The 27,464-nt window shown below is 54.1% G+C and overlaps 1 protein-coding gene across 1 annotated transcript; it reads right to left on the minus strand.

Moving 5' to 3' along the window:
- Positions 1-6,133: 6,133 nt before the first annotated feature.
- On the minus strand, positions 6,134-24,461 carry SHE (Src homology 2 domain containing E). The gene is made up of 6 exons (XM_040998844.1): positions 23,802-24,461; positions 22,201-22,327; positions 12,073-12,360; positions 8,274-8,430; positions 7,567-7,686; positions 6,134-6,320 (listed from the first exon to the last, which is right to left on the minus strand). The coding sequence occupies exons 1-6, from the start codon at positions 24,459-24,461 to the stop codon at positions 6,134-6,136; spliced, it is 1,539 nt and encodes a 512-aa protein (XP_040854778.1).
- Positions 24,462-27,464: the final 3,003 nt, after the last annotated feature.

Consider the following 27,464-nt stretch of genomic DNA (forward strand, 5'->3'; position numbering starts at 1 on the left):
TGGGAACCCCACCAAGTCTCCTACTCAGGTGGCAGGGACCCCAGCACCCGAGCCATCACCTGTTGCCTCTCAGGGTGAGCGTCAGCAAGCAGCTGGAAGTGTTCAGGAGGGAGGTGGGCTCGAATCCAGGCACCCTGATACAGGATGTGGGAGTCTTAACCTCTGGGCTAACACCTGCCTCAGCAGCAAGCCGCTTGGGGGTCTGCCCGCTTTGTTGTTGTTGTTTTGAGATTTATTATTCATTTTTACTTGAGAGTCAGTCACAGAGAGAGGAGAGACAGAGGGGGAACATCCTCTGGTTCACTCTTCAAATGGCTGCAAAACCCCATCTGAAGCCAGCAGCCCCGAGCTTCTTCCAGGTCTGTCATGTGGGTGCAGGGACCCCAGGACTTGGGCCACTCTCCACTGTTTTTCCAGACCATAAGCGAAGCGGAGCAGCTGCAACAAGAACTAATGCCCATAAGAGATGCCCGTGTAGCAGGTTGTGGTTTTACCTACTGTGCCACCGTTTTTATAATGTGGCCCCATCTTTTTATAATCAGAGACAACTTTTTCTTTAAATAATTACAACCTTTTTTGTTTAAGATTTATTTACTTGTTTGAAAGACACAATGACTGAAGGAGCAGAGATTGAGGGGGAAAAAGAGAGAGAGAATATCTTCTATCTGCTGCTTTGCTCCTCGGTGCCTGCAAAAGCCAGGGCTAGGCCTGGCAGAAGCCAGCATCTCCTGTATGGGCGACAGGGGCCCAAGGGGCTGGACCATCAAGTGCTGCCTTCCCAGGGTCACGAGTGGGAAGCTCCACCAGAACTAAAGCATGGGGAAGTCTCCTTGAGCCCTCATGCTCCTTAGGAGCCATGGGTGACTCTAGGCGCCTGTTGGGGTCTTTTTATCCCTGCCCAGGAGGTGGTGGCAGGGGTGGTTTTGGGCTGGGCAGCCCGGGTGCCAACAGCACACCCCAGGAACTTGAGGTTGTGGATTTGCAAGGAGATTGGTGAATTGCACAGGTGAGCGTGAGCGATGACCTGTGGATTCATGCCCAGGTAAGGAGTTACTGCTGAGGGACATCCCTGGGAAAAGCCACCCTAGATGTAGGTGAGGAATGACTCCAGGACTCCCAATGACAAGCCCACTGTACTTGCAGGTAAGCGAGGGGACTGGGACCTGGTGGTTTGGAGGGGAAAAATGTGAAGATCTTTATGGGTCAGAACAAGGCTCCAGCCACCATGGGAGACCTGAGCTGGGCTTGCTAGCGTGGAGCATTGCTGACCACCACACACCAGCCCATCTGAAAGCTAGGACTGGGGGCCTGTCTGGCAGGGCTAGATCACAACATGGCAATGAGTGTCAGAACAGTGGATGCATCACATTATTCTAGGCCATGACATCAATCAGCATTCAAAAGAACCAGGTCCAGGAGTAGATTCTGTAGAGGATATGTGGGCCTATCCTTGTGGAAATACAAATCCTGCTGGATAGTTTAAGAATTGGGGTGGTAAGGGGCTGAGCTAGGCATGACCATGGAATCGACCAACACTCACTGAGAATAGGCTGGGCAGATACAGATTGCAGCACCCACATGTGCACCCTAAACAGGGTGTAGGGTGGGCCAGGTTGCATCATCCACCAGCTCATACAAAGGCGGGATGGAGGGGGTAGGCTGTGCCAGGTGAGGGTCTGGCACTTGCTGGCATGTGTAAGCCAAGTAGGGGGAACTTGGGCAACTCCTCCACTGGTTCATAATTCCTGCTGGTGAGCACAAGGCCAAGGCCTGGGTGTTGGGCAAGCTGGGCAAGGTAGCTGTCGACAAGTGTGTGGACTGATTTTTGGAAGGGGGCAGACCGGGCAGGGTCAAGCAGACCTTAGCCCACTGGCAAGTGCAGAATCCAGGTGAGAGTACAGCTCATTCTGGGCTAAGCTGCCACACCTGCTGGTTTGCACGAGCCAGGCTGTAGCATCCAAAGGCAGAGGTTAAGACAGGTGAGGCACTATGTAACTACCGGTATGTGCAAGATCTGTGGCTGGGAACAGGCCTGGTTAGGGAGCTAAGGGGATGCCTTAGCTGAGTTGTGGTTCCCACTGGTGAGTGCGAGGGCCAGAGTGGAGGCGGTGGTCTGGTCTGCACACGGCTGCAGTCTCCCTCAACACGGGTGTGGACTGGGTCTGGGGATGTGCAAGACTGGGCTAGACTGCAGCACCCATTGGAGCTTGTGAGAACCAGGATGGGCTGGGCTAGGTCTCTGTCCCTGCTGAGCCATGCATGAGCTGTGGCTGGGTGTGGACCAGGCTTGGCTGGGCTGTAGCACCCAACAGTAAGAACCAGAATGCGTGAGGATCAGTAAGGAAAGGCTACTGTCCCTGCTAGGATGGAAGCGGACTAAACAGGGCTGGCTCATGGGCCCGCCAGCGTGCGTGAGATCTGGCATTGGGAGAGGTTCTGATGGAGGAGCTTGGGGAACTCCTCTGTGGAGATACAGGCCCTGCAGGTGAGTGCAAGATGGGGCCACCTCTGGCACCTGCACATCTCACCCAGAGCAGCTGGGATGGCGCTGCCGGAGCTCCCACTAGAGCAAGCAGTGCAGGGAGGCAAGTCTCAAGTGAAGAAAGCCACCTGATCCTGGCATTCTTGGATCGCATTTATTGAGTTACATTTCAGAATAAACCCCCTTCGGGAAGACAGGCAGGCTACAGCGACAACTGTCATCCAAAAAGCGGGGCTACTTCTGCTACTGTGTCAAGGACTGAGGCCCTGCAAACAGACTCCTGAATTACAGACCTTCTTCAACTGCTGTTTAAAAGGTTAACATTGAGGACACGTAAAATGTTACGTCTGGCAACAAAGTTAACTGAAACGGTTAAGCATCTGACAAAGAGAAATACCTGGATCAGTTTTCCTTGTCGGAAAATTCAGGAAAGAGAGCCGGGCTTCTGCACCGCAGGCGCCCAAGGCCCCAGGGATGCCGGCTTTAAACTAAACCTTGCTGAGAAAGAACGCTCCTTCTTCGCTTTCTCGGCAGCGGTCTCCACTTTCCACTAGATGGCAGCAACGCACCATCTTTGGGCCAGTCCCCCAAGGGGCCGGGTGTACCAGGCCCGCTGTCCACCCTCTTTGTCCAAGGCCACCTAGTGGGCCGCAAAATTTGGAACGAGCATCAAAGCATAGCGATTCTTAGGATCTAAATATGCCAAAGAGTGTTGATTTATGGAAAACCAGGAAGGGGCAACTTGTGAATGGGAAGCATCTGGGGCAAAAAAGCCATCAAGGAGAGTCGGCTAAACACCAAAGCAAAGCAAAGCAGAGGATTAAAAATGGGAGAAAAAATGCGATGGGACCGTCTCTGCTTTGTCTTCCCCTGAACTGTGCGGGAAATACATCTACTGCTGCAAGAATGGCCACCCTCATGTGAAAAGTCACAGTTCTAGATTAAACGTCAGCCCTACCGGCCAGGGCACAGTGACTTCGTTAAACAAGCAGGTTCCTCCCACCTGCCCCGCCAACACGTGGCTGGCCCTCCAGCTGGCGCCATCATGGCGACAGCCCACCAAGTGAACACAGTCAGCCTCCAAAGCAAAGACCCAGGCCCCCTTATGGAGACGTCTTAACAAAACTGCCTCCGGGCTGGCGCTGTGGAGTGGATGAAGCTCTGCCTGCGGCGCCAGCATCCCATATATGCACTGGTTCAAGTCCCAGCTGCTCCACTTGTAATCCAGCTCCCTGGTAATGCATGTGGGAAAGTGGCAGAAGGTGGCTTACGCCCTTGGGCCCCTTCACCCAAATGAGAGACCCAGATGAAGTGCTTCCGTTCTGGCTTTGTTCTGGCCCCGGGGCTGGCTGTGGAGGCTGTCTGGGGAGTGAACCAGAGGGTGGGAGCTCTTTTCTTTCTTCGCTTCTCGCCAGCTCAAGTGTAACTCTGGGTTTCAAATAGAGAAATACATCTTTGTGAAGAAGTGCTTCCCGGTGGCATGTGGGCAGAACACTTCCTTCTCCACATTTGCGCGGTGCAAACACACCACTCCAGTGGTGTGAATTCACCCTGGGAGTTCACCTGCTACACTGGTGGCAATGTCAGAAGAAATGTCCTGAGTCATAGACTCTGTGTCGATGACCTAACAGACCCAGAGGCGCCTGTGACAAACGCAGCTGGCACCTGAGGGCAGTTGCCCTCAGAGCTGGGCAGTCTTGGAGCTGCCAGTCAGTGGACGCCCAGCCTTGCCAAAGAGGCCCTCGGGCGCCCCCTGCTGGGCCTGCGCGTGTCCAACACCCAGCTGCGCCTCAGCAGTCCCTAAAGCAGAAAACAGCAGCTGACCACCGCCCAGGCCTGCGCCTCACTCACTGCCATTTCTGGTTACAGCCTCGTTGACAGCTGGGAAGTGGCTGGGACTCCACGTGAACGCTGGGTCTCCGCCACATTCCGTCCGACGCAGAGCAGTTTGGAGGATGCCTCAGCCTGGGCACGGGTCAGCAGCTCTAACAGGTGTGTCTGCACTCCGTGAGCTTGTCACACGGCTGTCCCGTGTCACTAGGCGCGGGCCAACAGCCAGGGAGTGCACAGGGACAAACTTTACACACTGGTAGCATTTATTGAGATGAGGACAACTGTGTGTCTCCTTAAAGGAATAAGGGTAAGCAAGAAATAAGGCTTGTTTGGGAAAGGTGAGGCACAGGTTAGCTTGACACAAGGAAGGTCTCACACACAGAAGACGATAAATCCAAGCTGAGCAGATGCTGAGCCTTTGCACAGAACACCTGGCGTGGACGATGTGGCATAGGAACCGATGCTCATTACATTCTATCCGTATGCAAAACGCGGGATGTTCTTTATTAATAAAACCAGTGAGTTTGTGTTCAAACTGTTGAAAAATCAAGATGCCAACAATTTACGAACTTCTAGAATCCTAATAGTCAAACGATGCTAACTAGCAGGATACGTGTTTCCTCAATTTACTCGGTCCATGTCTTTACGCATGTGTAAAAGAAGTTTACAGGAGTCCAAGGCTCGCAGAGGACAGCACGCGGGCACCTGGACCCGCATGGCAGCTGACCCCAAACCACGGAAGACAGAGGCATCCTCTGGCCACTGTGTCTTCTCAGTGTGTCACAGTGCCACTGGCTGCCGTGTCCTCCACTGGTTGTCACAGTGCCACTGCGTCCTCCCTGTGTGTCACAGCATCGCTGGCCACTGCGTCCACCCCGGGGCCTTCCTCTCACCTTCTCTAACTGGCAATGCTCCACCCGCACTCTACCTGGCAGGTGTTGGGGATCCGACGTGGGATCTCGGGCAGTATGGAGACCCACACCCCACAGTCGGGTCCCAGGGATTGCCTTTTGCTTCTACATGTACTCAAAATACAAAGCCAAATGCAGAGAAGTCCTGAATGGTGCCGTAGCAACTCAAATACACAAAGACAAAACCAAAGACAGCAGAGCTTCGTCAATCAGCAGCGTCTGGGAAACCAGAAATGCCATTTTGGAGGAGCAGTATAATTCTCTCATTCGTCGTTATTATTATACGCTCCGGCTGCTTTACATCCCATCGGTGACTCGTAAGTCTGGGGCATCTTCCTCATTCTGTAGAAGCTCTGGCCACGGACTAGCTGAAAAGCCGATGAGACTGTCCGTGGGGCCGAGGACACCTGCTGTCTCAGAAAGCCGAGCCATGAGCAGTCCTAGTGTCCGACCCCAGAGATAAGCATCTCCTGAACAACAGCGCTGAGCTGGGGCACCTCGTCAAAAAGGACCTCCGGCTCCCCCAGACGTGACTGCCGCCATCCTCTGGCAACGAGCCATGCGCCACACTGCCACTTAGCTCTTCTGTGGCTTTACAAGGACAGCAATGTCCCAGGTGGCAAACAGTGTGTTTCTGGAGGGCTCCTGGATCTTCGACATCCCTCCCCCGGGGTGGGAGTGGGGCCCAGGGCACACAGATCAGCCTGCCCCACGCTGCAGGAGCCAGCAAGGGCGCTGTGGAGAGGTAAGGAGAGGGACAGAGCAGACAGCAGGGCCACGGAGGGCGCGCTGCCTGGGCCAGGCCATTGCTACCTGCTACTATCCCAGAGGAGCTGGCTGGGGTCGGGGTGGGGGGATGCCCCGGGCCCGGGGAGTTGCGGGGGCGTTAGGGTGACTAGGACCAGTCTTAGTGCAGCTTGTTGTGCACGGGATGGAGCAAGGTCATATGCTCGGCGCCTTTGAAGGGCAGCTTCTCGGTGGAGTAGTAGTGCACCACTTCCGGGATGCTGCCAAACACAGCGCTGGTCTGGTCCAGCGTGTACTTGTTGTCTTTGGTCTGGGCCACGATGATGTGGACACATCCCTGGCTGGTCCTGAAACAGAACAGACGATAAAGAGGGGAACCGAGTGAGTGGGTGAGGGGCTCTTCCCGCCGGCATGATGCTAGCTGGAATCGCAGGCGGTCCAGGGCGTGAGCATGGAGGGGGTGGGGGTGAGGACTGTGTCATCCCCTTCCAGGATGGACGGGAGGAACCAGTGCACGGCCCTCCCAGCAGCGGTGGAGCACCCCAACCACGCGGCCTGAACGCGCAGCCCACCTTGAAGAGGCTTGTGCTAACTGCTCACCCGCCTTCAGGGACTGAGCTGAGGGGCGAGTGCCGGCCCCCTTGCAGCATTCCCAGCTGTAAAGCCAGCCGCTCACACCCCAGCATGGGGCTATCTGAGCAAGGTTTCCGCGTACCCACCCTCGTCACTCAGGCTACAAGACACACGGGAGGGCTCTTTTCACTTCTTTCCAAAAAAAATGAACATGGGGATGCAGCCCCTAGCAGGGGTAGTGACAATGACAAGCCTCCATGTCCTCACTGCAGAGACCCTGCCTGGTGGGGTGTGCTGCCGCTGCCACTAGCTGGCACCAAGGGCTCCGGGCTGTGAACCCCGGTCCCAGCATCAGGGGGTACACAGGAGTGATTCCCCAGCGGGCACAGCTGCACCAGTCCAGGCTGCTCACTGCTCCCGCGCAGGGAGCTGCGCTGCCGACCCCCTCCGCCCTCCCCTGCAGCCTGATTGTTTGAGCGGCAGGGGCCCAGCTTCCTGAGGAAGGAAACGCTGTTGGAGCTCTTGACAATGATCCTCCCATACAGTGGCACCGAGCTACCGGAGCAGCGGGAATTTCCATGAGCCACGCGCTCGGCTGGGCTGTGGCTGTCTGCGCAGCGCCAGGCCGGGAGGGCGGAGGAGGTAGGCGGGGACTTCCTTCTTCACTGGGAAGACCACTGGTGTCTGAGTGGCAGGTGGCATCTGAGGTAGTGAAACCCACCCCGGGGTGAGGAACCACAAGCACAGGGACTTGTCCTGTAGGAATTACACTGTTGGTCTCCACCGAGAGGGGCCTCTGCAGACCAGCAGAGTGAGGTGGAAATGGAGCCATGTCCCTTGGCCACCATGCAGGGCGCCCATCCCCCCCCATAGCAGCAGAAGCAGGATGTCCATCTAACCCTTCCTGCACCGTCATTGGAGCGCTTCACGGTCTCTCCTGGGAACTGAGCATCTCCCGGGGACAGGGCACCCACCCTCTGCCTGCCCCAAGGACAGGGAGACCCCGGCTCAGATACTCACTTGAGTGCAATGGAGTACCTGCTGTTCCCTGACTCGCTGTTTCGAACCAGGTAGCCGGCCTCCTTGCAGGGCTGGAGCCGGCTCTCGGCCTCGGCCCGGGAGATGGCGCCGTGGTACCACCTGCCAAAGGGGGTAGGGGAGGTGCCATGGGTGTCAGCACCCAAACACACAGCAGGCACCATCCCGCAAAGCACCACTTGCTGCAGACTCAGCCACAGCCCTAACCAGATCCTGTTTCCGCCTGGGACAGACAACATGCAGATCTTGGTGTGTCTGCAGGTGTGTGTGGAGGGGATGTTCCTTGTGGTCCAACAAGAGTGAGCCTATGGGCCAGTTTCCCTCTGTACAGGAGGACGGAATTGAAAACATGACTTTGGGACCAGCGCGATAACTTAGTGGCTAAATCCCTGCCTTGGAACCACCACGATCCCATATCAGTGCCAGTTCATGTCCTGGCTGCTCCACTTCCCATCCAGCTCCCAGCCTGTGGCCTGGGAAAGCAGTGGAGGATCGTTCAAAGCCATGGGACCCTGCACCTGTGTGGGAGACTAGGAAGAAGCTCCTGGCTTCAGATCAGCTCAGCTCCAGGCATTACAGCAACATGGGGGATGAACCAGTGGATGGAAGATCTTATTCCTGTATCTCCTCTCTGTAAATCCTGCTGTGTACTGTAGGGCAGTGGGGGGCGTAGTTCGTAGGGCACTCACGGCTGCCTCTCCAGGGGCAGGCCCGGGTCCACCTTCTCCCCCTCGCCATGGTCAGACAGGGCTGGCTTCAGGATTTTCTGGGTCCAGCTCTTCTGCCGGTGGTGCTGCCTCGCTGGTTCCTCCTTGCCAGGTGGCCGCTCAGCTCCTTCAAACTGGACTGCAAAGACCACACCACTTACCCTCAGGGCCAGCACACGGGAACAGGCAGCAGCCTTCTTCCCACACTACAGCACCTGCCTGCTGGAGGCGATGCCGCAGGCAGCCACTTCCATTTTAGAACACGGGAGGATCCCTCTGACTGAGACCCAGCGCGCGATGCCCAGGGCACAAGCCTAAACCCAGGCACAAGCGAGAGGGCCAGGAACCTGAATGTGCAGCCTTTCCTACCAAATAACAAGCAGGAACAGCCTCGCAAAACAGAGCAGGTCGGTGTAATGGTTCATTGGCTGATCCTCTGCCTGCAAGTGCCAGTGTCCCATATGGGTGCTGGTTCGTATCCCACCTGCTCCACTTCCCTTCCAGCTCCCTACTGTGGCCTGGGAAAGCAGCTGAGGACGGCCCCAAGCCTTGGGACCCTGCACCTGCGTGGGAGACTCAGAAGAAGCTCCTGGCTCCTGGCTTTGGATCAGCTCAGGTCTGGCTGTTTCAGCCATGTGGGGAGTGAACCAGTGGATGGATGATCTCTCACTCCTCCTCTCAATAAATCTGCCTTTCCAATAAAAATAAATAAATCTTGAAAAAATGGGGGGGTGGGGGAGAGAAAGCAACAGATACCAAGAAGCAATACCTTAAAGCGGGGAAGACAGCCAGGCTGGCCAGAAAGGAGGAGGAAATGACACTACCAGCGCCAACAGGGCCAACACAGGTACCCAGGGCGCTTGTTGAAATCCACACCACATCCAAAACAAATTGTTAGCCCATGGCATCAGCTGCATTTTTAATTGCAAGCCCGATTTTTACCACTGGAGGGAAGAGGTATTCCTCAAATTTTAAGTCAAAAGCAAAATAAATGTCTTGACTATTTATTCACAATCTACTCACCAACTTTAATGTATTTTAAAAATTCAGACTTGAAGAACTGTCTTTAAAATAAACTTTTGCAGGGCCAATGTGGAGGCATAACAGGCTAACCTTCTGCTTTTAGTGCCGGCATCCCTTTTGGGCACTAGTTCACATCTCAGCTTCTCTACTTTTAATCCAGCTTCCTGTTTCTGGCCGGGGAAAAGTGGCAGAGGATGGCCCAGGTCTTTGGGTCCCTTTATCCAGATGGGAGACCTGGAGGAGGCTCCTGGCTCCTGGCTGCACATCAGCTCAGCACCGGCTGCTGCAACCATTTGGGAAGCAAACCAGCAGATGAAAGATCTCTCTCTCTCTCACTGTAAAATCCACCTTTCAATGGAAGTAGAATAAATTAATAGCTCTCCAAGCTAAGCTTTGATAGCCAGTGTCCTGGGTTAGTGTACACCCTAGTGTGGACTATGTCAGCCAATGGACCTTGGAAGGATTTCCTCAATCTTGGAGCAATGAAATCACTAGGATCTCGGGCTCAGCTCAGTAGCCTAGCAGCTAAAGTCCTCTCCTTGCACGCGCCAGGATCCCATATGGGCGCCGGTTCTAATCCCAGCATCCCTGCTTTCTATCCAGCTCCCTGCCTGTGGCCTGAGAAAGCAGTCAAGGATGGCCCAAAGCCTTGGGAACCTGCACCCACATGGGAGATCCAGAGGAGGCTCCTGGCTTTGGATCAGCACAGCTCCAGCCATTATGTCTGCTTGGGGAGTGACTTAACAGATGGAAGATCTCTCTCTCTTTCATTTTCTGTGAACTTTTTGAAAGGCACAGTTAAAGAGAGAAGAGATCTTCCAGCCTCTGGTTTATCCCCCCCAAAACAGCCCTAAGGGATGGAGCAAGACCAGGACGGAGCCAGGAGCTTCTCTGGGTCTCCCACAGTGGGGGCAGGGGCCCAAGCACTTGGGTCATCTTCCACTGCTTTCTCCGGCACCTTAGCAGGGACTAGTACGGGAAATGAATCAGCCAGGAGTCATCCTGGAACCCTTATGGGATGCTGGCATTGCAGGCAGCAGCTTAAGCTTCTACACCACAGCACTGCTTCCTAGAATTGATTTTTTAAAGGAGGATTTTGAAAACCAGGCAGAAATCCCAACTTCATCTGGCTTTCCCATTGTAGCCCACTCTCTCCAGCACTGCCATTTCATAGACAGGGGTTTTCATGGGATGAAGCACATGGGACAGAGCCAAGCTGAGAGAAAGCGCCCCCCAGGCAGCCGGGTGGCATCCAGGGTGGTGTCACATCCCACACTCAGCATTAGTGTATGTAGTGAAGCAATGGAAGAAGGCTCTTGGTCTCTCCCTGTCCCTCTGCCTTTTAGATTAAAAAAATAAATCTTTGGGGGGAAAAAAATCGATATAAAAGCAAAGCTGCTGCCAAGCCAGCAGCTTCTCTGGTGGAAGACGAGTGACCAGCTCGGATCATTTAACAGGCATCAGAGGCAGCTTTGGCACAGCTGCATTCGGCAAAGGATCAGAGAGAAGCACAACAAGCTAGGCCTGCTCCTTAGAGCTAAGCTCTTCGCCCCCATGTCAACATGCTTGGGCGGGGAGAAAGACACCCAATGGGGAACATAAAGAAAGCACATTTGGAAAGCAGTCAAAATTCCTTCCCTGGTTCATTTGAAAGGATTGCCTAGTAGTTAAACCCTTGCCTTGCATGCACTGGGATCCCATATCGGTGCCAGTTCGTGTCCCAAGTGCTCCACTGCCCATCCAGCTCCTTGCTTATGGCCTGGGAAAGCAGTGGAGCATGGCCTAAAAGCCTTGGAACCCGCATGGGAGAGTCGGAGGAGACTTCTGGCTCCTGGCTTTGAATCAGTTCAGCTCTGGCCATTTGGGCCACCTGGGGAGTGAACCAGAGGCTGCAAAATCGTTCCTGTCTCTCCTTCTCTCAAAAAAAAAAAAAAGAAAGAAGAAAGAAAAAAAGAAAAGAAAAATCAATCACTGTCACCTGTAGGTACCAGGTGTTACCAGAACCTAACTGTAACTTCGCATCCATGCACCTGCCTCTCCCCACCCTCTCCAGCCCCAGCAACCCTCATCCCACCATGGACTTGGTCCTCAGGTCTTTGTTTTCCATGCCAGAGTGAGACCACGCGGTGGCCAAGGACAACCACAGTGGATTGAGACATCACACTACGCTTCCACGATGGGTACAATCGGTGCCAATAAAACTGCTTGCTCACTCGGGAGGCTGACACAGAGCTAGCAAGGGTGCCCATTCGCTGGTCACTCCCCGTGTGCTCACCGCGGGCAGGGCTGAATCAGGCTGGGAGTCTCTAACTAACTCCAGCATGGGTGGCTGGAGTCCGAATGTCCCAGCCTGGCACCTGCTGGCGGCAGAATGCAAACCAGGCTCCTTTCTCTGGGGTAGAGCACGGCATCTGCTGTGCTAGAGTCCTCTCCTTTTCATTTTAAATGCCTGGCCCCCCAAGCTTTAAAGAACAAAACAAAACAAAACTAATGTTTACTTGAGATCAACAGACAGAGCTCCCATCTGCTGGTTTGCTACCCCAGACGCACCGCCCCCGAAAAAAAAAACGACCTGAGAAAGTGGGAAGCCAGACATTTAACTCCACACAGGTCTCTCACGTGGGTGGCATTACCCAACAAAGTATGCATTTGCACAAAGCTGAATACCACCCACTCCAAGGTCAGTGTCGATAACTTAGGCCAGACGCGCCCCACCTGGTCCTCTGCCTCCTCGGGGAGCCCGACGTCCTGCCCTCACCTGACAGCGCCCGCACGATCTGCTCTCTCTTCCATTCCCAGGGCTGCTCGTACTCCGCCGCCGGCCGCTCGTCGTTCTCGGGCAGCCGGCTGTCGGGGGGCCGCGCCTTGCCGTCGGCAGGCTCGTAGGGCGTGTCGTAGAGCTGCGGCGCCTTGCCCAGCAGCTCCTTGGAGCTCCGTCTCTTGGCCGCCTCCGCCTTGGCGCCGTTGCCCTCCGCGGGCTCGCAGGGGCCGTCCAGCAGCTGAAGGGCCTTCACCAGGGGGTCCTTGGAGCCGCGGCGCCGGATTTCTGAAATGACACAGCCCTCCCATGACACGCTGAGTGGGGAAGAAAGGCACCTCAGGCCGGGGGGGCGGGGGGCGCCCAGGTGGGCCAGCTGGGCTGCGCAGCAAAGGGCCTTCCTCCCTCGGGTCGCTGGGCCAGGCATGGGATCATGGAGGAGGAGGACGGGGAGGAAGGAGATAAGGAGGAACCACACAGGTGCAGAGAGCTCCTGCCCCGGGGTGCCCGGGCACCCATGCAGTTTGGAAATCTTAGCAAAAGTTTAAAAACATTTTTAAATTTTTAAAAAAGTTAAAAAAAATCAACAGGGTGCCTAAAACATAGAGTAGCACCTCCCCTCCAGCCCAGATGGCACAGTTCTTCACTTCTGGGCTGTTTCCCAGCACTGGGGCAGCCAGGCCCTTGCACAAGCAGCACTTACAGCAGGTTTCATGGGGAAAAGCAGCAGAGGTGTGAGGGCAAACAGCTGTAACGCAGCAGCCAGCGCTGACTGGTGGGGTGGCCTGTGCCACGCGCTGCTGCACGGTGCTGCCACTTTCGCCAGCTCTCCATGACACGCCACAGACACTGACGCTTGTTGCCCGTCGATGTGTGGGAAGCCTGGCCCCAAAAGCAGGAAGCGGGGCTCCACCACCTCAGTTACAGCACCTGGACAGCTCCAAGTAGAAGAGAGACGGAGGACCATCTGACTCCAACACACAAGGCCATTGCCAACCAGAGGGCAGAGAGGGCCTGCTCCCACAAGGGGGTGGGGCACAACAGCCTGCAGCACAGCATGCCCCGGAGAGGCCGTGGGAGAAACCGCAGCAGGTGAGCCAGGCAAGGAAGAAATGCTTAGCTTATTCTGCAGGCAGTGAATACTTGTAATCAACAGTCTTCTTTTTTTCCCCAAGAATTGTTTATTTGAAAGGGAGATTTTATGCAGAAAGGAGACAGAGATCTTCCATACACTCCCTAAATGGCTGCAGTGGCAGATCCAAAGCCAGGAGTGGCTTCTGGGTCTCCTATATGAGTGCAGAATCCAAGGCTTTAGGCCTCCCTCCATTGCTTTCCCAAGCCATAAGCAGAGAGCCGGGTCAAAAGCAGAGTGGCTGGGACACGAACTGGCACCCATATGGGATGCCAGCGCTACAGGTAGAGGATTAGCTTGCTATGCCACTGCGCTAACTCCATAATCAAGTTTAAAAACAGTTACATTCATATCTCACTGGAAGATACCTCCAACCCCAGTGCACGCGTGGCTTGGCAGAAAAGCCGCCCTCATTCTGTGTCAGAATGCCAGTCCTGCTCCTGATCCAGCATTCTGCTGCAATGCCCCCAGGGAGGCAGCAAGAGTTAGTTTAAGAAAGCTGTGTCACTGCCCACCCATGAGGGAGACCTGGATTGAGTTTCGGGCTCCTGGACTGGCCTAGGAATGTTGTAGGCATTTAAGGAGTAAACCAGTGGGCACAAACCAGCAAAGAACCATGGGCTGGGGGGAGACAACAACAACAACAACAAAACTGATATAAACCAAGCAACCAGCCAGCTAAGTACAGCAGCACGGCAGGAGTGGTGTGTGGGGCCTGACCAGGATCAAGCTTGCTGGGTGGGACAGGAGCTGAGGCTGGAGTTTGGACTGCCAGAGCTGGTGGCAGAGGCCAGCCCAGCGTCACAGGGTGCCGCTTCTCAATGCCTGGCAGGAAGCCTCCCGCTTGCCTTGCACCTGGCCTCCATCCAGCTGGACCCACGTGCCAGCAGCTCATCTCACCACTTCCCTCTCCCACACTCTGCAGTGTCTATTTCCACACTGCCACCTGCTGAGGAAGGCATAGGCTGTCTGTCTCCACTTCTCACTGTTTCAATGCCATCCTGCCTTTGCCTGTGGGCATCGAACTCTTGGCTCTAATCACACAGAACAGAAGCGCTTCATGCCCACCAGTGTCCTAGAAACCTACAAATCCTCTGAACTCTAACCCATCCTTTCCTGCCCACCATCTCCTCCAATGCCCCCACAGGGTGGACTGGGCGGGGGGCTTAGCTGTGCCAACCCCTCTGCCCTTCTCCCACAGCATGGACTGACTGATGCTGTGTATTGCTGAACTGGTGCAGGCTACCAGGGCAGGAAACAGCTGTAAGCACAGCTGTGTGAAGGAGTGGCTGCCACGGGGAGTGATGGATGGATGGATGGATGGATGGATGGATGGATGGATGGGAGGAGTGGGGGAGGGCAAGAAGTTCTAGAACTTTCAGTGGCAGGGGACACTGTGGGTCAGGAGGTGCTTGCCACACGTGGGATGACTCACATGTGGAGGGGTGGTCTGCTGTGGGAATGATAGCAGCCACAGGGGAGAGGGGGGCCAACCTGAGACCAGAGAGGCTCATAGCTCCTGGTCTAACTGCGGGTGGCCTCGAGGGCTGAGGAATACACAGGTGCTTAGCAACGGGATCTGAGGACAGAGGCACCGTGGGAAGACACGATGCAAGACTTTGCTGTCGCTTAGAAACAGACAGTGAACTTTAACGGGAAGAACCATCTATTTGATGCCAAGGAACACAACACATGAGAGGAAGACACTAGATTCAAAAATCTGTCCTTGGGGCAAGGTTGCAGTTGTGCTGCGTGGGGCCCAGCTCTTTCCTGGTCCACGCTCAAGGGCTCATACAGGAGCTGCAGCGCAAGCTCCGGTCGGGCCCCACCACTGTGAGTTCCCATTTCCCTGATCTGGGGAGCGGCCTCAGGGGTGGCTCTAACAGCCCCAGAAGCAGCTGCGCCCAGGAACCTCCTACACAGCTCACAGCTTGCCCTGTACACCTCCCTGCTTTCTGAAGGCTGGCCTGTCAGAGCTAGGCCCAATCCGAGGCCAAGGGTCCACCTGTGGCTAAATCCTCACCTTGCAAGTGCTAGTGTTCCATTTAGGCACTTGTGCATGTGCCGGCCACTCCACTTCCCATCCAGCTCCCTGCTTGTGGCCTGGGAAAGCAGTGGAGGACGGCCCAAAGCCTTGGGACCCTGCACCCACGTAGGAAACCCAGAAGAGGCTCCTGGCTTCAGACTGGCTCAGTTCTGGCTATTGTGGCCATTTGGGGAGTGAACTAGCAGGCTGAAGATTTGTCTCTCTTCTCAGTAAATCTGGCTTTCCAGCAAAATTAAATGAATCCCCTGTTTCTCAATAAAGGGGGGTCCAACTGCATCTCAAAGCCTGGTATCACCAACTCCAGTGAGTGCCCAGGCCAGGTCAGGTGCCGGGGCGCAGGGGTGGGGGTCGCCTGAGGTCAGGAGTCCCTCTCCAGTTCTTAGGCCTCCCCCTCCCTCTTTGCCTTTTCTAGACAGAGCAACGGGAAAGCAAGAAACAAAAACATACTCTGTTCTTGGTTCAATTAAGATAAGGCTGGCATTCCTAAAAAAGAACTTTCCTTCAGAACTAAGAGAAAGGAAGTAGAAAACACAAAGGCATTCCAAGGATGAATTTCGAGTTCTTGGGTTTCTGATGGAAACTTGTTTACCCTCACCGAGAATGTCTGCACGGGCTGGGGTCCCCAGTTCAACCCTGCCCCAGTGACACCCCAAGTTCAAGGAGTTGATTCCAACCGTCAGATGGCAGGAAGCCAGCTCCCAAGGAAATTCAAATGAGACTGTATTATAATGACAGACAGAGATTAGAATCTTGAGTTCTTCCTTCCTCGAGATTTCCTTGTGGAATGGGGTCCTTAAAGGATACTACTTGAAAAAGTGCTTGGAGGGCCCGGCCCTGTGGCTCAACATGTTAAGCCACTGCCTACCTTGCCGGCAGCCCACCAGGATGCTTGTTCAAGTTCCAGCTGTTCCACTTCCAAGCCAGGTCACTATGAATGCTCCTGAGACAGCAGTGGAGGACGGCTCAACCACTTAGCCCCCTGCACGCATGTGGGGGACCTGAAAGAAGTTCCTGGCTCCTGGTCTCAGCCTGAGTCAGCCCTGGTTTGGAGAGTGAACCAGTGAATGGAAAAAATCTCTCTCCCTCCCTTTTTCAAATAAATAGCATAAATCTTTCTAAAAAAATTCATGGAAAATTGAATTGAGTTTATTTCAATACCCCCCCCCCAAAGTTTAAAATGCACAAGGGTCAAAAAGTCGATGTAATATATGTATAATAAGAATTTTCAAATATTTTCTACACCCAAATATTGTTTATTCCCATTTTCCGTGCACCTTAAAATCCTGTCGTTCTTCCTGTTATGAGTTGCATAATGGTTTGGATATCCACCCAGGGGTCACGTTTGCAGGGGGAACTTGATGCCCAATTACGCCAATTGAGATTAAGATGGAGACTTAATCTAATTACAGCATCTAGGAGAGGGTTCAGTGGGAGGTCCTCTCTAGAGAGGGTTGGGGATTTAGGCTGAGTTGGCCCCACCCATGTTCCACTCCCCATGGTCCCCATCAGACACCAGCCCAACAGGTCTCCTCGGGTCACGGGGGGGGGGGGGCTCTCCAGAGAGGGGTGGGGACTTTGGCTGAGTCAGTGTTTAACTCGGGGTCCAGACAGGGCTAAAAAACAACAAAAACCCCATGAAGGCTGAATCTGGGTCCCCCACCCCTTCAAGGGAGTGACCCTCCAGTCCATTCCAACACCTGGCTGCCCCTAACCTGGGGCGCCATAGAAACAATCGCGGGGCTGCGAGCCGACCCTTCCTGCAGGCAGAATGGCCCCTGACGTGCAGAGCTGGCTCCAAGAGGAAACGAGCCTGAGAAGGAGGAAATGGCAAGAGGAAGCTACACCCTGGCTGCCGATAGAGGCCATTGACCACGGCAGCCCAGAGCGCGGCGGACAGGGCGGCAGCAGATAAACACTGGTTTGCAGTGGGGGCCAAAGCGGAGCGCCCGCGAGGTGTGGAACCTTCGATCCGCCTCTTGCGCATCGCCATCTTGCTGCCGCTCCCATGGGAAGCCCAGCTGCACGCGGAGGCTTCCTTTTGCTAGATGACCGCGGTGGGCAACGCAGGCTGCTCCCCACTGTCCAGGCCTGTCTTTTCAAACGGGATTCTCCCTGCAGTGTCTAAAGGATAGGTGTGCTCTGAGGCTACACCGAGGCCGCATAGGGCGGGATGGACATTTGCATGTGCAAATAAAATGAGCCCAGACTCCAGAGCACACAGCCCACTTTAAGCTGGAGAGTTCAGGCGAATCACCACTCCTAAATCATATGCCTTCTAATCTCTTTCAAGGGTCTAAAACATTAACTTCAGAGCCTCGTAGGGTTGCCATTTCCTCCTGGAACCGGAAACAGAGCTGTTAGCAGCTTTGTAACTCACATCTTTTATCATAGCATGAGTTTTTTTAAATTTCAAGTTTAGCAATTTTCTTAAAAGATAAATTGAAATACCTAAACAGAAACAAGGATAACTCAGAGACCATGAAGTTTAATTAAGCCAAGTGGAGCTAAATCAATCAGTTTTCTATTTGTACTTTTCCCCATATCCCTGTTTTCATGGAGACTTGAACAGCGAGGTTCTGCGACCTGACTGTGGGAATCAGGCTGGCCTGGCTGGCCTGTGGGCTGCAGAGGGCCCTGCCAAGGCAACTACAGGCAGGACTTGAACATTCAGTCACTCTACAGCAGGCTCATTTTAAGTTGATCATTTTGTATGGCCCAGCAATGACATTATAAATATCCACATGGCTCTTGGCAGCAAAAAGCGTTCTCCACTCCAGTCTAAACAAACCAACAAAACCACCTGGAGGCAAAAATGAAGTTTTAAAAATCATCTTCAACTGGAGACAGCAGCTAAAACCAAAGGCTGATGAGCGGCTGTGTGGCGCAGCTTATTCACGCTTTCTGAATCCTACAACTTCTTCAACTTATTGGGAAAGAAAAAAAAAAAAAAAACCTAAATTGGAGCTGGCCTTGTGGCATTGTGGATAAAGCTGACAGCTGCAGTGCCAGCATCCCATATGGGAACAGGTTCGAGTCCCCAGCTGCTCCATTCCCAATCCGGCTCCCTGTTTAACACACCTGAGAAACCAGGAGACACAGCCCAGGTGCTTTTGTCCCTGACTCACTTGGGAGACCTGGGACGAGCTCCTAGCTCCTGGCATCAGAAAGGCCGAGCCCTGACCATTGTGGCCAACTGGGGAGTAAACCAACCTCTCTCCTTAAGTCTCTCCCTCCCTCTCTAATTCTGCCTTATAAATGAATGGATACAAAAATGTTAATTAAAAAAATACCTCGGACCCGGCGTGGTGGCACAGTGGTTAAGGTCCTCGCCTTGCACGCCCGGGATCCCATATGGGCGCCGGTTCTAATTCCGGCAGCCCCACTTCCCATCCAGCTCCCTGCCTGTGGCCTGGGAAGGCAGTCGAGGACGGCCCAAAGCTTTGGGACCCTGTACCCGTGTGGGAGACCCGGAAGAGGTTCCTGGCTTCAGCATAGCATCGGCTGTTGCGCTCACTTTGGGAGTGAATCATCGGACGGAAGATCTTCCTCTCTGTCTCTCCTCTATGTATATCCACCTTTCCAATAAAAAAATAAAATAAATCTTTAAAAAAAAAATACCTCCTTTAGCCAGCATTGTGGATTAGTGGGGAAAGCGCCTGCCTGTGATGCTGGCATTCCATCTGGGCAAGGGATGCATTTGCCAGCTGCTTCACTTCTGATCTAGCTCCCTGCGGATGGCCCAGGGAAGGCAACAGAGAATGGCTCAAACGTTTGGCCCCCGCATGCATCGGGGAGACCTGAACGAAGCTCCTGGCTCCTGGCTGGTCTAGTGCTGGCCGTTGTGGCCACCTGGACAGTGAACCAGTGGATGCGAGAGCTCTCTCTCCCTTCTCTCTGTAAAGAAGCAAAACAACACGACAATACCCACCACCTGATGGTGTTGTAGGATTTAGGGAGACGATTTGGCAAGTTTGGTTCTCAACTTACAGCTAGCTATATGATGCCAACTGAAGAAGGAATTCTTAAGCTGATGGCTATGATAAAGAACTTCTGAAGATCCAGATAAAGTTAAAACTAAACCTCAATGCTAAATTAGGTAGAATTTCTCTGTTAATGATTGAGTTAAATGTTTCTGCTCATTTAGTAGAATAAACACAGAGGTCTAGGCTAATGTTGCCTATATTAACAATCCTATCTTTCTATGAAAGATCTAGGTGAGAATTTATTTATAAATTCATGACTTTAAAAATTTAGAGCACAGGCTTGTTTGGGACAGTGGGTTAAGCTGCTATTTGTAAAGCTGGCATCTCATATTAAAGCACTTATAAATGAATAAGCACTGGTTCAACTCCTAGTTGCTTAGCTTCCAATCTATCTTCCTGTTAACGTACCTGGGAAGGCAGCAGAAGATGGCCCAAGTACTGGGTCTCTGCACCCTGTGGGAGGCCTGGGTGGAGATTCTGGCTCCGGGCTCCAGCCTGGCCCAGACATGGCTGTTCCGGGCATCTGGGGAGTGAAGATTTTCTCCCTGGTTTTCAAGTCCTCACTTCCCCTTCTTCCTCTCTGCATGGAACACAGGGTGCCTTTATCTCTAGCTCAGGGTGCCATTCATACATTCTCAGTGACTTCTCTCCTGCTTGCGGAGGCTGCTTCCCCTGAGGCTGTGTGGCCCAGGAGCAGGTGTCACGGGGCTGTAGTTTCCTGTCTGCTCTGAGCCCAGTCCACACTAAGTACATTTCCACAAAGTGCTCCAGGGATTTTCTAAGATGACATCATGGCGGTATTCTTGATGCCTACGACACTGTCAAAGCTGGACACGCCATTCCCACCTGAACGAGAGAGGGCAATGGCAGAAGGGACAGCGTGGCAGCAGGGGACGGCTACACAGTGGCCATTGCAAGCTTCAGCGCCCTCTCCACCTGCTGCTGAAACAAGTCAGCAGAAACCCCCAGGATGTCTCAAGAAACAGGAGAGACTTCCACACGAGGCAGCCAGGTCCGCAAGGAGCACCACTGAATAAAAACAGTAAAAAGTTAACCAAAAAAAAGCAGATCTTTTATTTCCAGCTTCTGATAAACTCATTTCCTGTTTTCCGTCCAGCTGCAATAAGAGGCATCATCCCCTCACTGATGGAGGTGTTTGTGAGCAATGATGCAAGTTCAAAAAGTTCACAGTTTCGGAAGGTTTTTGCATCAAAATAAACGTATCCTCCAATTCCACTGTTGCAGATGCTGTCAAGTCCCCTTGTATGTTAGAAATGAGGAAAGCTAATGCTGTATGAACCTAATTTTTCAAAGACTTACTACTAATTTAGGAAGTTAGTCATTGAGATTTTTAATAGAGCTGAATTTATTCACCCCTTCAATATGTTTGTTCTGCAGTCCTAAATGAATTTACTCACATACCCGGTTTAAGACAGAACTGGAACGAAATAAATGCCGAACTATGAAATGCTAGCCATTCTTATGAGTACCTTTGTTTCATGCTGGACAATTTGGACTTTGAGTCTGACGGTGCTTGGGGCGTGGGTGTGGGGAGAGGGCTCGCCAGCAGACGGTGCTCCGGCTTTCAAGTGTTTCCTGAGGGCCAGCTCTCCCACCCCCGTGCCACCCAATTTCCTCAGCAGTGGGGTGCCTAGGTTCGGCTCCTGCTCCCCTCTAGAGCCCAGGCTCACGCAGCAAATCACTGCAACCTTGCTTTCTTGCCTGTCACAAGAGGGACTTCCCTGCAGGCCCCTGTCTCTTACAGCACTTAGAGCAATCACACCAGAACAAAGAGGCAATGGTCTTACCAAACTGGGCCCTACTACCAGTGTGGCTCCCCAGTCAATTGCTGGCACGGTGTAAAGTATTTTAAGTTAAAGAGAACAAAATCGGAAAGATCGAGAAAATGAATCAAATTCAGCACTTTTTTTTCCTCTTGGCTGAAGTTGCTTTATCCACCCCTTGAGTCTGCGTATTCCTTTCCCTACTCCCTCCCAACCTCAGATATTTTTTAAAATTCTGACTAAGTTCATTTTCACTTCCTTTCATTCACAGATTTCATGAGGGGTCACAGTCCAGTGCCCATCAGGGTCACAGTCTGACTAGGGGCCCCCCTCCCTGAGCACAGGGCTTATCTCTGTGAGCAGGAAAGCAGGAAACACAGCCTGGCTTTCCTGCAGCAGCGATGCGCTTCTGGGGCCGCCTGGGCCCGTCAGGGAGTTGCTGCTGCTGGCCTGCTGCAGGGCGTACAGCGGGCCACAGTCTCTACACTGTGGCCTAGGTAGGAGCAACAGCAAAGGGGTTCATGACGGATAAAAGGAGTGTCGTGAACAGATCATGTACTCAGAAATTGGCAAACGCATCTAAATGACTAGTCTGTATTAGCTATCACTGACATGGGCTTAAGAGCTCTAGGAATACAAGGGAACAAAAGTTCAACACTGAAAATGACTGCTCAGTTCTCAAACTGCAATGATCCAGACTTGGGGTGTGGGTCCAGAGAAGCCCAGTGGGCCTTTGGGGGCTTGGCTCCCGGCCGTGAGCAGATCCTCCTTAGTCTTTCACGTTTTTTTCCCCCTATCACGTAGCAGAATTCATTGACAGTCTTTTTCTACACAGAGGACGGTGACACGTATGCAGATCTGTGTGTCTATTGGTTGTCCAGACTTGTCAAAGCAGCCCCCCAACCACACGAACAATCTCAACTGGAAAAAAACAAACAACACCCTACATTCTGGGCAGATCTGCCAAAGCACATACATCATGTGGCTTAGAATCCCAAAGATGCCAAGGACTCCTGCAGACTGGAACACTGACATTAACCTAGTTACTTTCATCTTAGGTGCCTGTCTCCTTGCTCTAGTTTCTCATTAGCAAGAAATAGCTAAAGTGTCTCCTTCCCGCTTGCTGGAAATACAGTTACCGTTCTCCGAGGCCCCCAGGTCCTGCAGTGCCTGGCTACCCACCTGTGATCATCTGCTGGGCGTCGTATGGCTCCATGTAGCCATCATTCTCCCCGACTCTCTCTGCCTCCCGTTGGCCCTTGGTCCGTTTGGCATCGTAAGGGTCAGCGTAGTCTTCCAGAATGATGACCTGGAAAAGAACCAAGGCACAGATGCTCAGGTTCCAGTGCAGTAATGGTATCCAGCTGCCTCCTGAGCTCTCCGGCAGGCCCAGAGAGAGGTCAGCTGCTCCAACCAGTTCCACAGAGCTTCTGTGCTGGATCAGGTGTCCCGGCTGGGCACAAACATCAGAGTTTTGGTGGGCAGAGGAAGGGGATGTACTGATTTGCCAATACACATTCCAACTTCTTTTCCTTCTCTCCCAGCCCTTTTCTACGTTCTTTCCCTGGAACACAGGACTTGTGGGTGACAGGGTGGGTAGTGCCAATTGGCAGGCTCTGAATATAAAAAGATGAACAGGTCTACCACATACCCCTTGCTGTGAGCTCTTAAAAGCTCCAATCAGTGAGCAATTAACCACAGTGAGTCAGTCTTTTTACCTGGGGGCACTAGCCAGGCACCCAGAGTCAAAAGGAAGCTGACACTTGCTTGCTTCCTCCCAGGCTTTCTCACAGCCCCGAAGAGATCAGCCTCAGAGAGGAACAGCTCAGAGCAGAGCAGTGTTCTGGGAGTTCTGGGTCCAACAGCTCTCAGGCCTGCGGACTTGGACCACAGAGACAGGACGTGTCTAGAGATGGAGGGTGGGGTCCCTTCTCCACAGGCAGCTCACAGCTAGTTCCGCTATCTCAGGTCATTCTCTAAAAAGTTCAGAGGTGTGCCAGCAGGCAAAACTCAGAAAGGGCTAAAGTGGAGGGCACAAGCTGGCCCAGAATCCCAGAAACACCCACCAGGTCACCTTCGCCGCACAGGCCTGCGGGACCCACGCCTTTGGTCCGAGCCCCCTGTGCTGTGCCTGGCAATAGGGTAACAGGCAGTTCATACTTGACAGTGAATGAATACAGATGCCCAGTGTGGGTGCACATGGTATATGCTCCAGGCCCCAGGCTCCTTCCAGGAAGGCAGCTCATCTAAAAACCAAGGCAAGAGAAAATTCAACTTCTCAGAGCCCTTGGCAAACTAAGAATACCAACATAGGATGCCGGTGTGAATCCCAGCTACTCCGCTTGGGATCCAGCTCCCTGCCAACGTGCAAGCAGCAGATGGCAGCTCCCCCACTGCCAATCAGACAGGGGACCAAGAAAGGAGCTGCTGGCTCTTGGCTTGAGCCTGCTACATCAGGGTCAGCCGCTGCCAGCATGTGGGGAAAGAGAACTAATGGATGAAAGAGCTCTCTTTCTCTCTTTCAAATAATTAAAAAGTAAATCACTCCCACAAAGGAGCCAAATTTACTAAAGCAGTAAATCAGTGCCTCTTCTTTAAAAAATAAATAATGCCAGCCACATTAAACGGATTTACCTTTCTGGAAAGTTCTCCACTTTGAAAACTTTTCAAAAAAAAAAAAACACGAATGATTTTTAGTGGTCGCAGCAGACCCTGAAACGTAGCAAAGAAAGGATGTTGGAAAACGCGGCCTCCCCTGCCACCCGCGGGGCCTGTATTCTTACCGTATCCTGCTGTTTGGCCATCTTGCCCTTGTCCAGCTCAGGGCCCAGGGAACAAGGTGAAGAGGACGCGGAGGAGGAGCTGCTGGTGCTGCCGCTGCCGCTGCTGCTGCTGCCGCCGGAGTAGTTGCTCTTGCCATTCTTCTCCTGGGTGTCCACCTTAATGAGCCTATTGATGTAGGTGCTGCAGCCCGTGCTCTTGGCCACACTGCGATGGGGCTCCTCCTCTGGGGTCCGCGAGTTCTTGCGGCCCTTGCCCGCGGCCGCCTGAATGAGACCCTGCAGACTGTCCCGGGACAGCCGGCTGTCCTTGGTGGGGCCGCCCCCGGCCCGGCCGCCGCCCCCCAGCTCGGCCGCCGAGTTCTTGCGGCCCTTGGAGGCGGCCGGCCCCGCGCCGCTCGCCTCCGAGTTCTTGCGCAGTTTGCCGCCACCACCGCCGCCACCGCCACCACCACCACCACCACCTCCTCCAGCACCGCCCGCGCCCCCCGGCTTGGCCCGCTCCGACGCGGGCTTCAGGTTCAGCGGGAACTCCTTGAACCACTTGGCCGCCATGAGGGGTGCCCGGCCGGCGCGGCTCAGGAGCGTCGCGGCTGCGGCGCAGGCGAGCGAGGAGGCCCAGCCAGGACACGGAGAGGCGCCAGGGGTCGGGGGCCACTGCATTCCCCAGCACTGGAGCGCTGGAGGCCGCGGCCAGGCCCCGCGACGACGGCTGCTCAACGGCGCGTCCCCGGCCGGCTGTCGTCCACACCCGGCAGGGTGGGGTCCGCTGTGCGACCCGGGGCGCCTCACGGGCTGGCGCGGCCAGTCGCTCCGGACACGGACGGCGACAGGCACGACGCACGGGCGCCCCGCCCGGGGATCGTCCTCAGTGGCCGCGGGCGCTCAGCTCGGGGCCACCGTGGCTCTCCAGAGGCGGAGGCGGCGCCGGGGGGCTTCCCCTTGCCTTTTCCTCCCGCGGAGGAAGAGGCCGAGCCCACGGAAGCCCCCGATGGCCCTGCCCACACTGTCAGGGACAAGAGTGGGAACAGAGCGGAGGCGGCCGAGTGTCCCCGGCGCCGAGCCCCGATGGACGCGCGGACGGACGGCGGGCCGCCCACCTCCTGTGCGCCCCTCCCCTCGGCCCCTGGCGCCTCCCCGCCCCGCGCCACCACCACCCCTCCCCGAGCTGGGGCTTGGCGGGTGCGCATACAGCGACTCTCCGCGCCCCGCGAGGCTTCAAGGCCGACCCTGGTGCACCCACAGCCCCCGGGGTCCCCGAGTGGGTTCCGGGGGACACTGCCCTCACAAGCGCCACGTGCGCCCGCAGACTCAGCCGGGCCCCCGCCTCGGCTCCGCGCGCATGGGAGACAGCTGAGCTGTTTGGAAGTTGGTGCAGGTGCAGGGACGGTGGTCACTCGCTCGCGCGCGAGCACAGCCGGCGGGACAGGCTCTTTCCCTCCCACCCCCCGGCCTAAGCCACCGCCGGCCGTGCCCCGAGCTGGGCCGCGTCGAGGAGGCGGAACGCGGGTGGGAAAGGCGCGCAGGGGCGCATTAGAGCCGGCGCGGCTGGTCGCTAGACCAGGTACGGTTGCGGAGGAGCGTGTTGCCTGGATGGGGATAGGGGCTTCGGGAGGCGATTGGGGCTACTGCACCCCTCTGCCCACTGCAACCCCAGCCGTCTCTGCCCAGTACTGTCCTCCGGCACTGCCATCGCCCACCTTTTGAAGCAGATTTTTTTAAAAAAGGTACCTAAAAATTAAGCTTAAACTTCGATTATAAACGTAAGATTTTATTTTATTGTATGTATTTTTTAACCAGATAAGCTGCATGGGTAGCACATTCTAAAGCCTCTTACAGGATCGGCCACGCTTGGTCGCAGGGTCTGCGTGGAGGTGGGAAGCAGGGAAGTTCGCACTACTCCCGGCCGTTGGTGAAGAAATTTGCTTCCTATTTAAAGAGAAAATAGCTTTCTTGTGCTTGATACCCAAAAATTTCACCTGTTTGAAGGGTGCCCTGCAAGGGTTTTCTCCCAGGATTTATACCTGTGGCCATGACCTAATTCAAGAACATCTGCCTGTTCTAATGTTCCCTTCTCCCCACCTTCGCCCTCCCCCCAGGCTACAAGCAGGGAGCTGGATGGGAAAAGGTGCCACTAGATTAGAACCAGTGCCCATATGGGATCCTGGTGCATGCAAGGTGAGGACTTTTGTCACTTGGCTTCTGTGCTGGGCCCAGACTTTTGCATCTCTTTTTGGTGATATCTGTTGACTCCTCTGCTGGCTTTGTTACTGAGTTCTGAGACTTGGAGCTACGCAAGCCCGAGCCAGGACCTGAGAACTCCATCTGGGTCTCCCACCTGGGTGGCAGGAACCCAAGCATTTGAGTCATCACAGCTGCCTCCCTGAGTGTATGTTGCTAGGATGCTGGACTGGGAGTAGAGCTGGGGGCGGAGCCCAGGCACCTGGGATGGATGTGCTGTGGTAGCTGCCACGGCAGAGGCCAGTCCCAGCTTGGCTGCATATAGGAAGGAGGCAAGGCTTGGGATTCCCAGGCCTGGGTCACTCCAGTCATCAGTTTAAAGCAAAGCGTCTGGTATCGTAGGGCTTGTTTTTGCCACCTGTGAAATGGGAAGGCAGTGTTCCATGCGTTATGGGAAGGTGCTGTGGAAGTGAGCACCATAGCTCCCACGTGCTGAGTCCTGAGCACTGACGAGGGCTTCAGAACAGCGTCTCGCTCCAGCCTCGGGGTCTGCCACAGGTGTTGGACCTGTAGTTGGTAGGCAAAGTCTGCCCTAACTCTCTGGGCTGGACCCAGAGCTGCAGCTGACTTAATTTTTTTTTTTTTGAAAGATTTATTTGTTGTTATTGGAAAGTCAGATTTACAGAAAAAGGGAGAGACAGAGAGAAAGATCTTCCATTTGCTGGTTCACTCCCCAAGTGGCCGCAACGGCCAGACCTGAGCTGATCCAAAGCCAGGAGCCAGGAACTTCTTTCAAGTCTCCCAAATGGGTGCAGGTCCCAAGGCTTTGGGCTGTTATTGATTGCTTTCCCAGGTCACAAGCAGGGAGCTGGATGGGAAGTGGGGTAGCTGAAACTTGAATTGTTATCCATATGAGATCCCAGCACATGCAAAATGAGGACTTTAGCTACTAGGCTACCATGCCAGACCTGAAGTGTGTGTGACTTTAAAGTTCCTATGGAAGCTGGTGTTGTGGTATAACAGGTTAAGACACCACCTGGGGTGCCAGCATCCCATGTGGTTGCTTGCTTGAGTTCCAGATGCTCCACTTCCTATCAGGCTCCCTGCTAGTGGCCTGGGAAAGCAGCAGAAGATGGCCCAAGTGCTTGGAACCCTGTATCCATGTGGGAGACCTGGGAGAAGCTCCTGGCATCTGACATCAGTCTAGCCCAGCTGCTGCTGTTGTGGCCATCTGGAGAGTGAAACAACAGATCGAAGATATCTTTCTCTCTCACTGACTTTCAGATAAATAAAATCTTTTAAAGTTTAATGGTGCCGCAATTAAAAAGAAGAAGAAGAAGAAGGGTTTGAGGGATAGAGTGACAGGAAGAGAGAAAGTTATCTTTCATCTACTAGTTCATTCCTCAAGTGGCTGTAACCACACCTGCTGGGCTAGGCTGAAGCCGGAAGCCTGAAACTGCATCCAGGTCTCCCACGTGGGTACAG

The sequence above is a fragment of the Ochotona curzoniae genome, unplaced genomic scaffold (assembly GCF_017591425.1).
Source record: "Ochotona curzoniae isolate NIBS_2020 unplaced genomic scaffold, NIBS_Ocur_1.0 scaffold_1037, whole genome shotgun sequence".
In the NCBI taxonomy this organism is placed as follows: domain Eukaryota; kingdom Metazoa; phylum Chordata; class Mammalia; order Lagomorpha; family Ochotonidae; genus Ochotona; species Ochotona curzoniae.

Coding starts and splice junctions, on each gene's coding strand:
- SHE (XM_040998844.1), bottom strand. CDS start 24,461: ATGCAGTGGCCCCCGACCCCTGGCGCCTCTCCGTGTCCTGGCTGGGCC. Junction 8,431..12,072: donor GATCGTGCGGGCGCTGTCAG/GTGAGGGCAGGA, acceptor TGGTCTTTGCAG/TCCAGTTTGAAGGAGCTGAG. Junction 7,687..8,273: donor CTGCCCCTGGAGAGGCAGCC/GTGAGTGCCCTA, acceptor CCCCTTTGGCAG/GTGGTACCACGGCGCCATCT.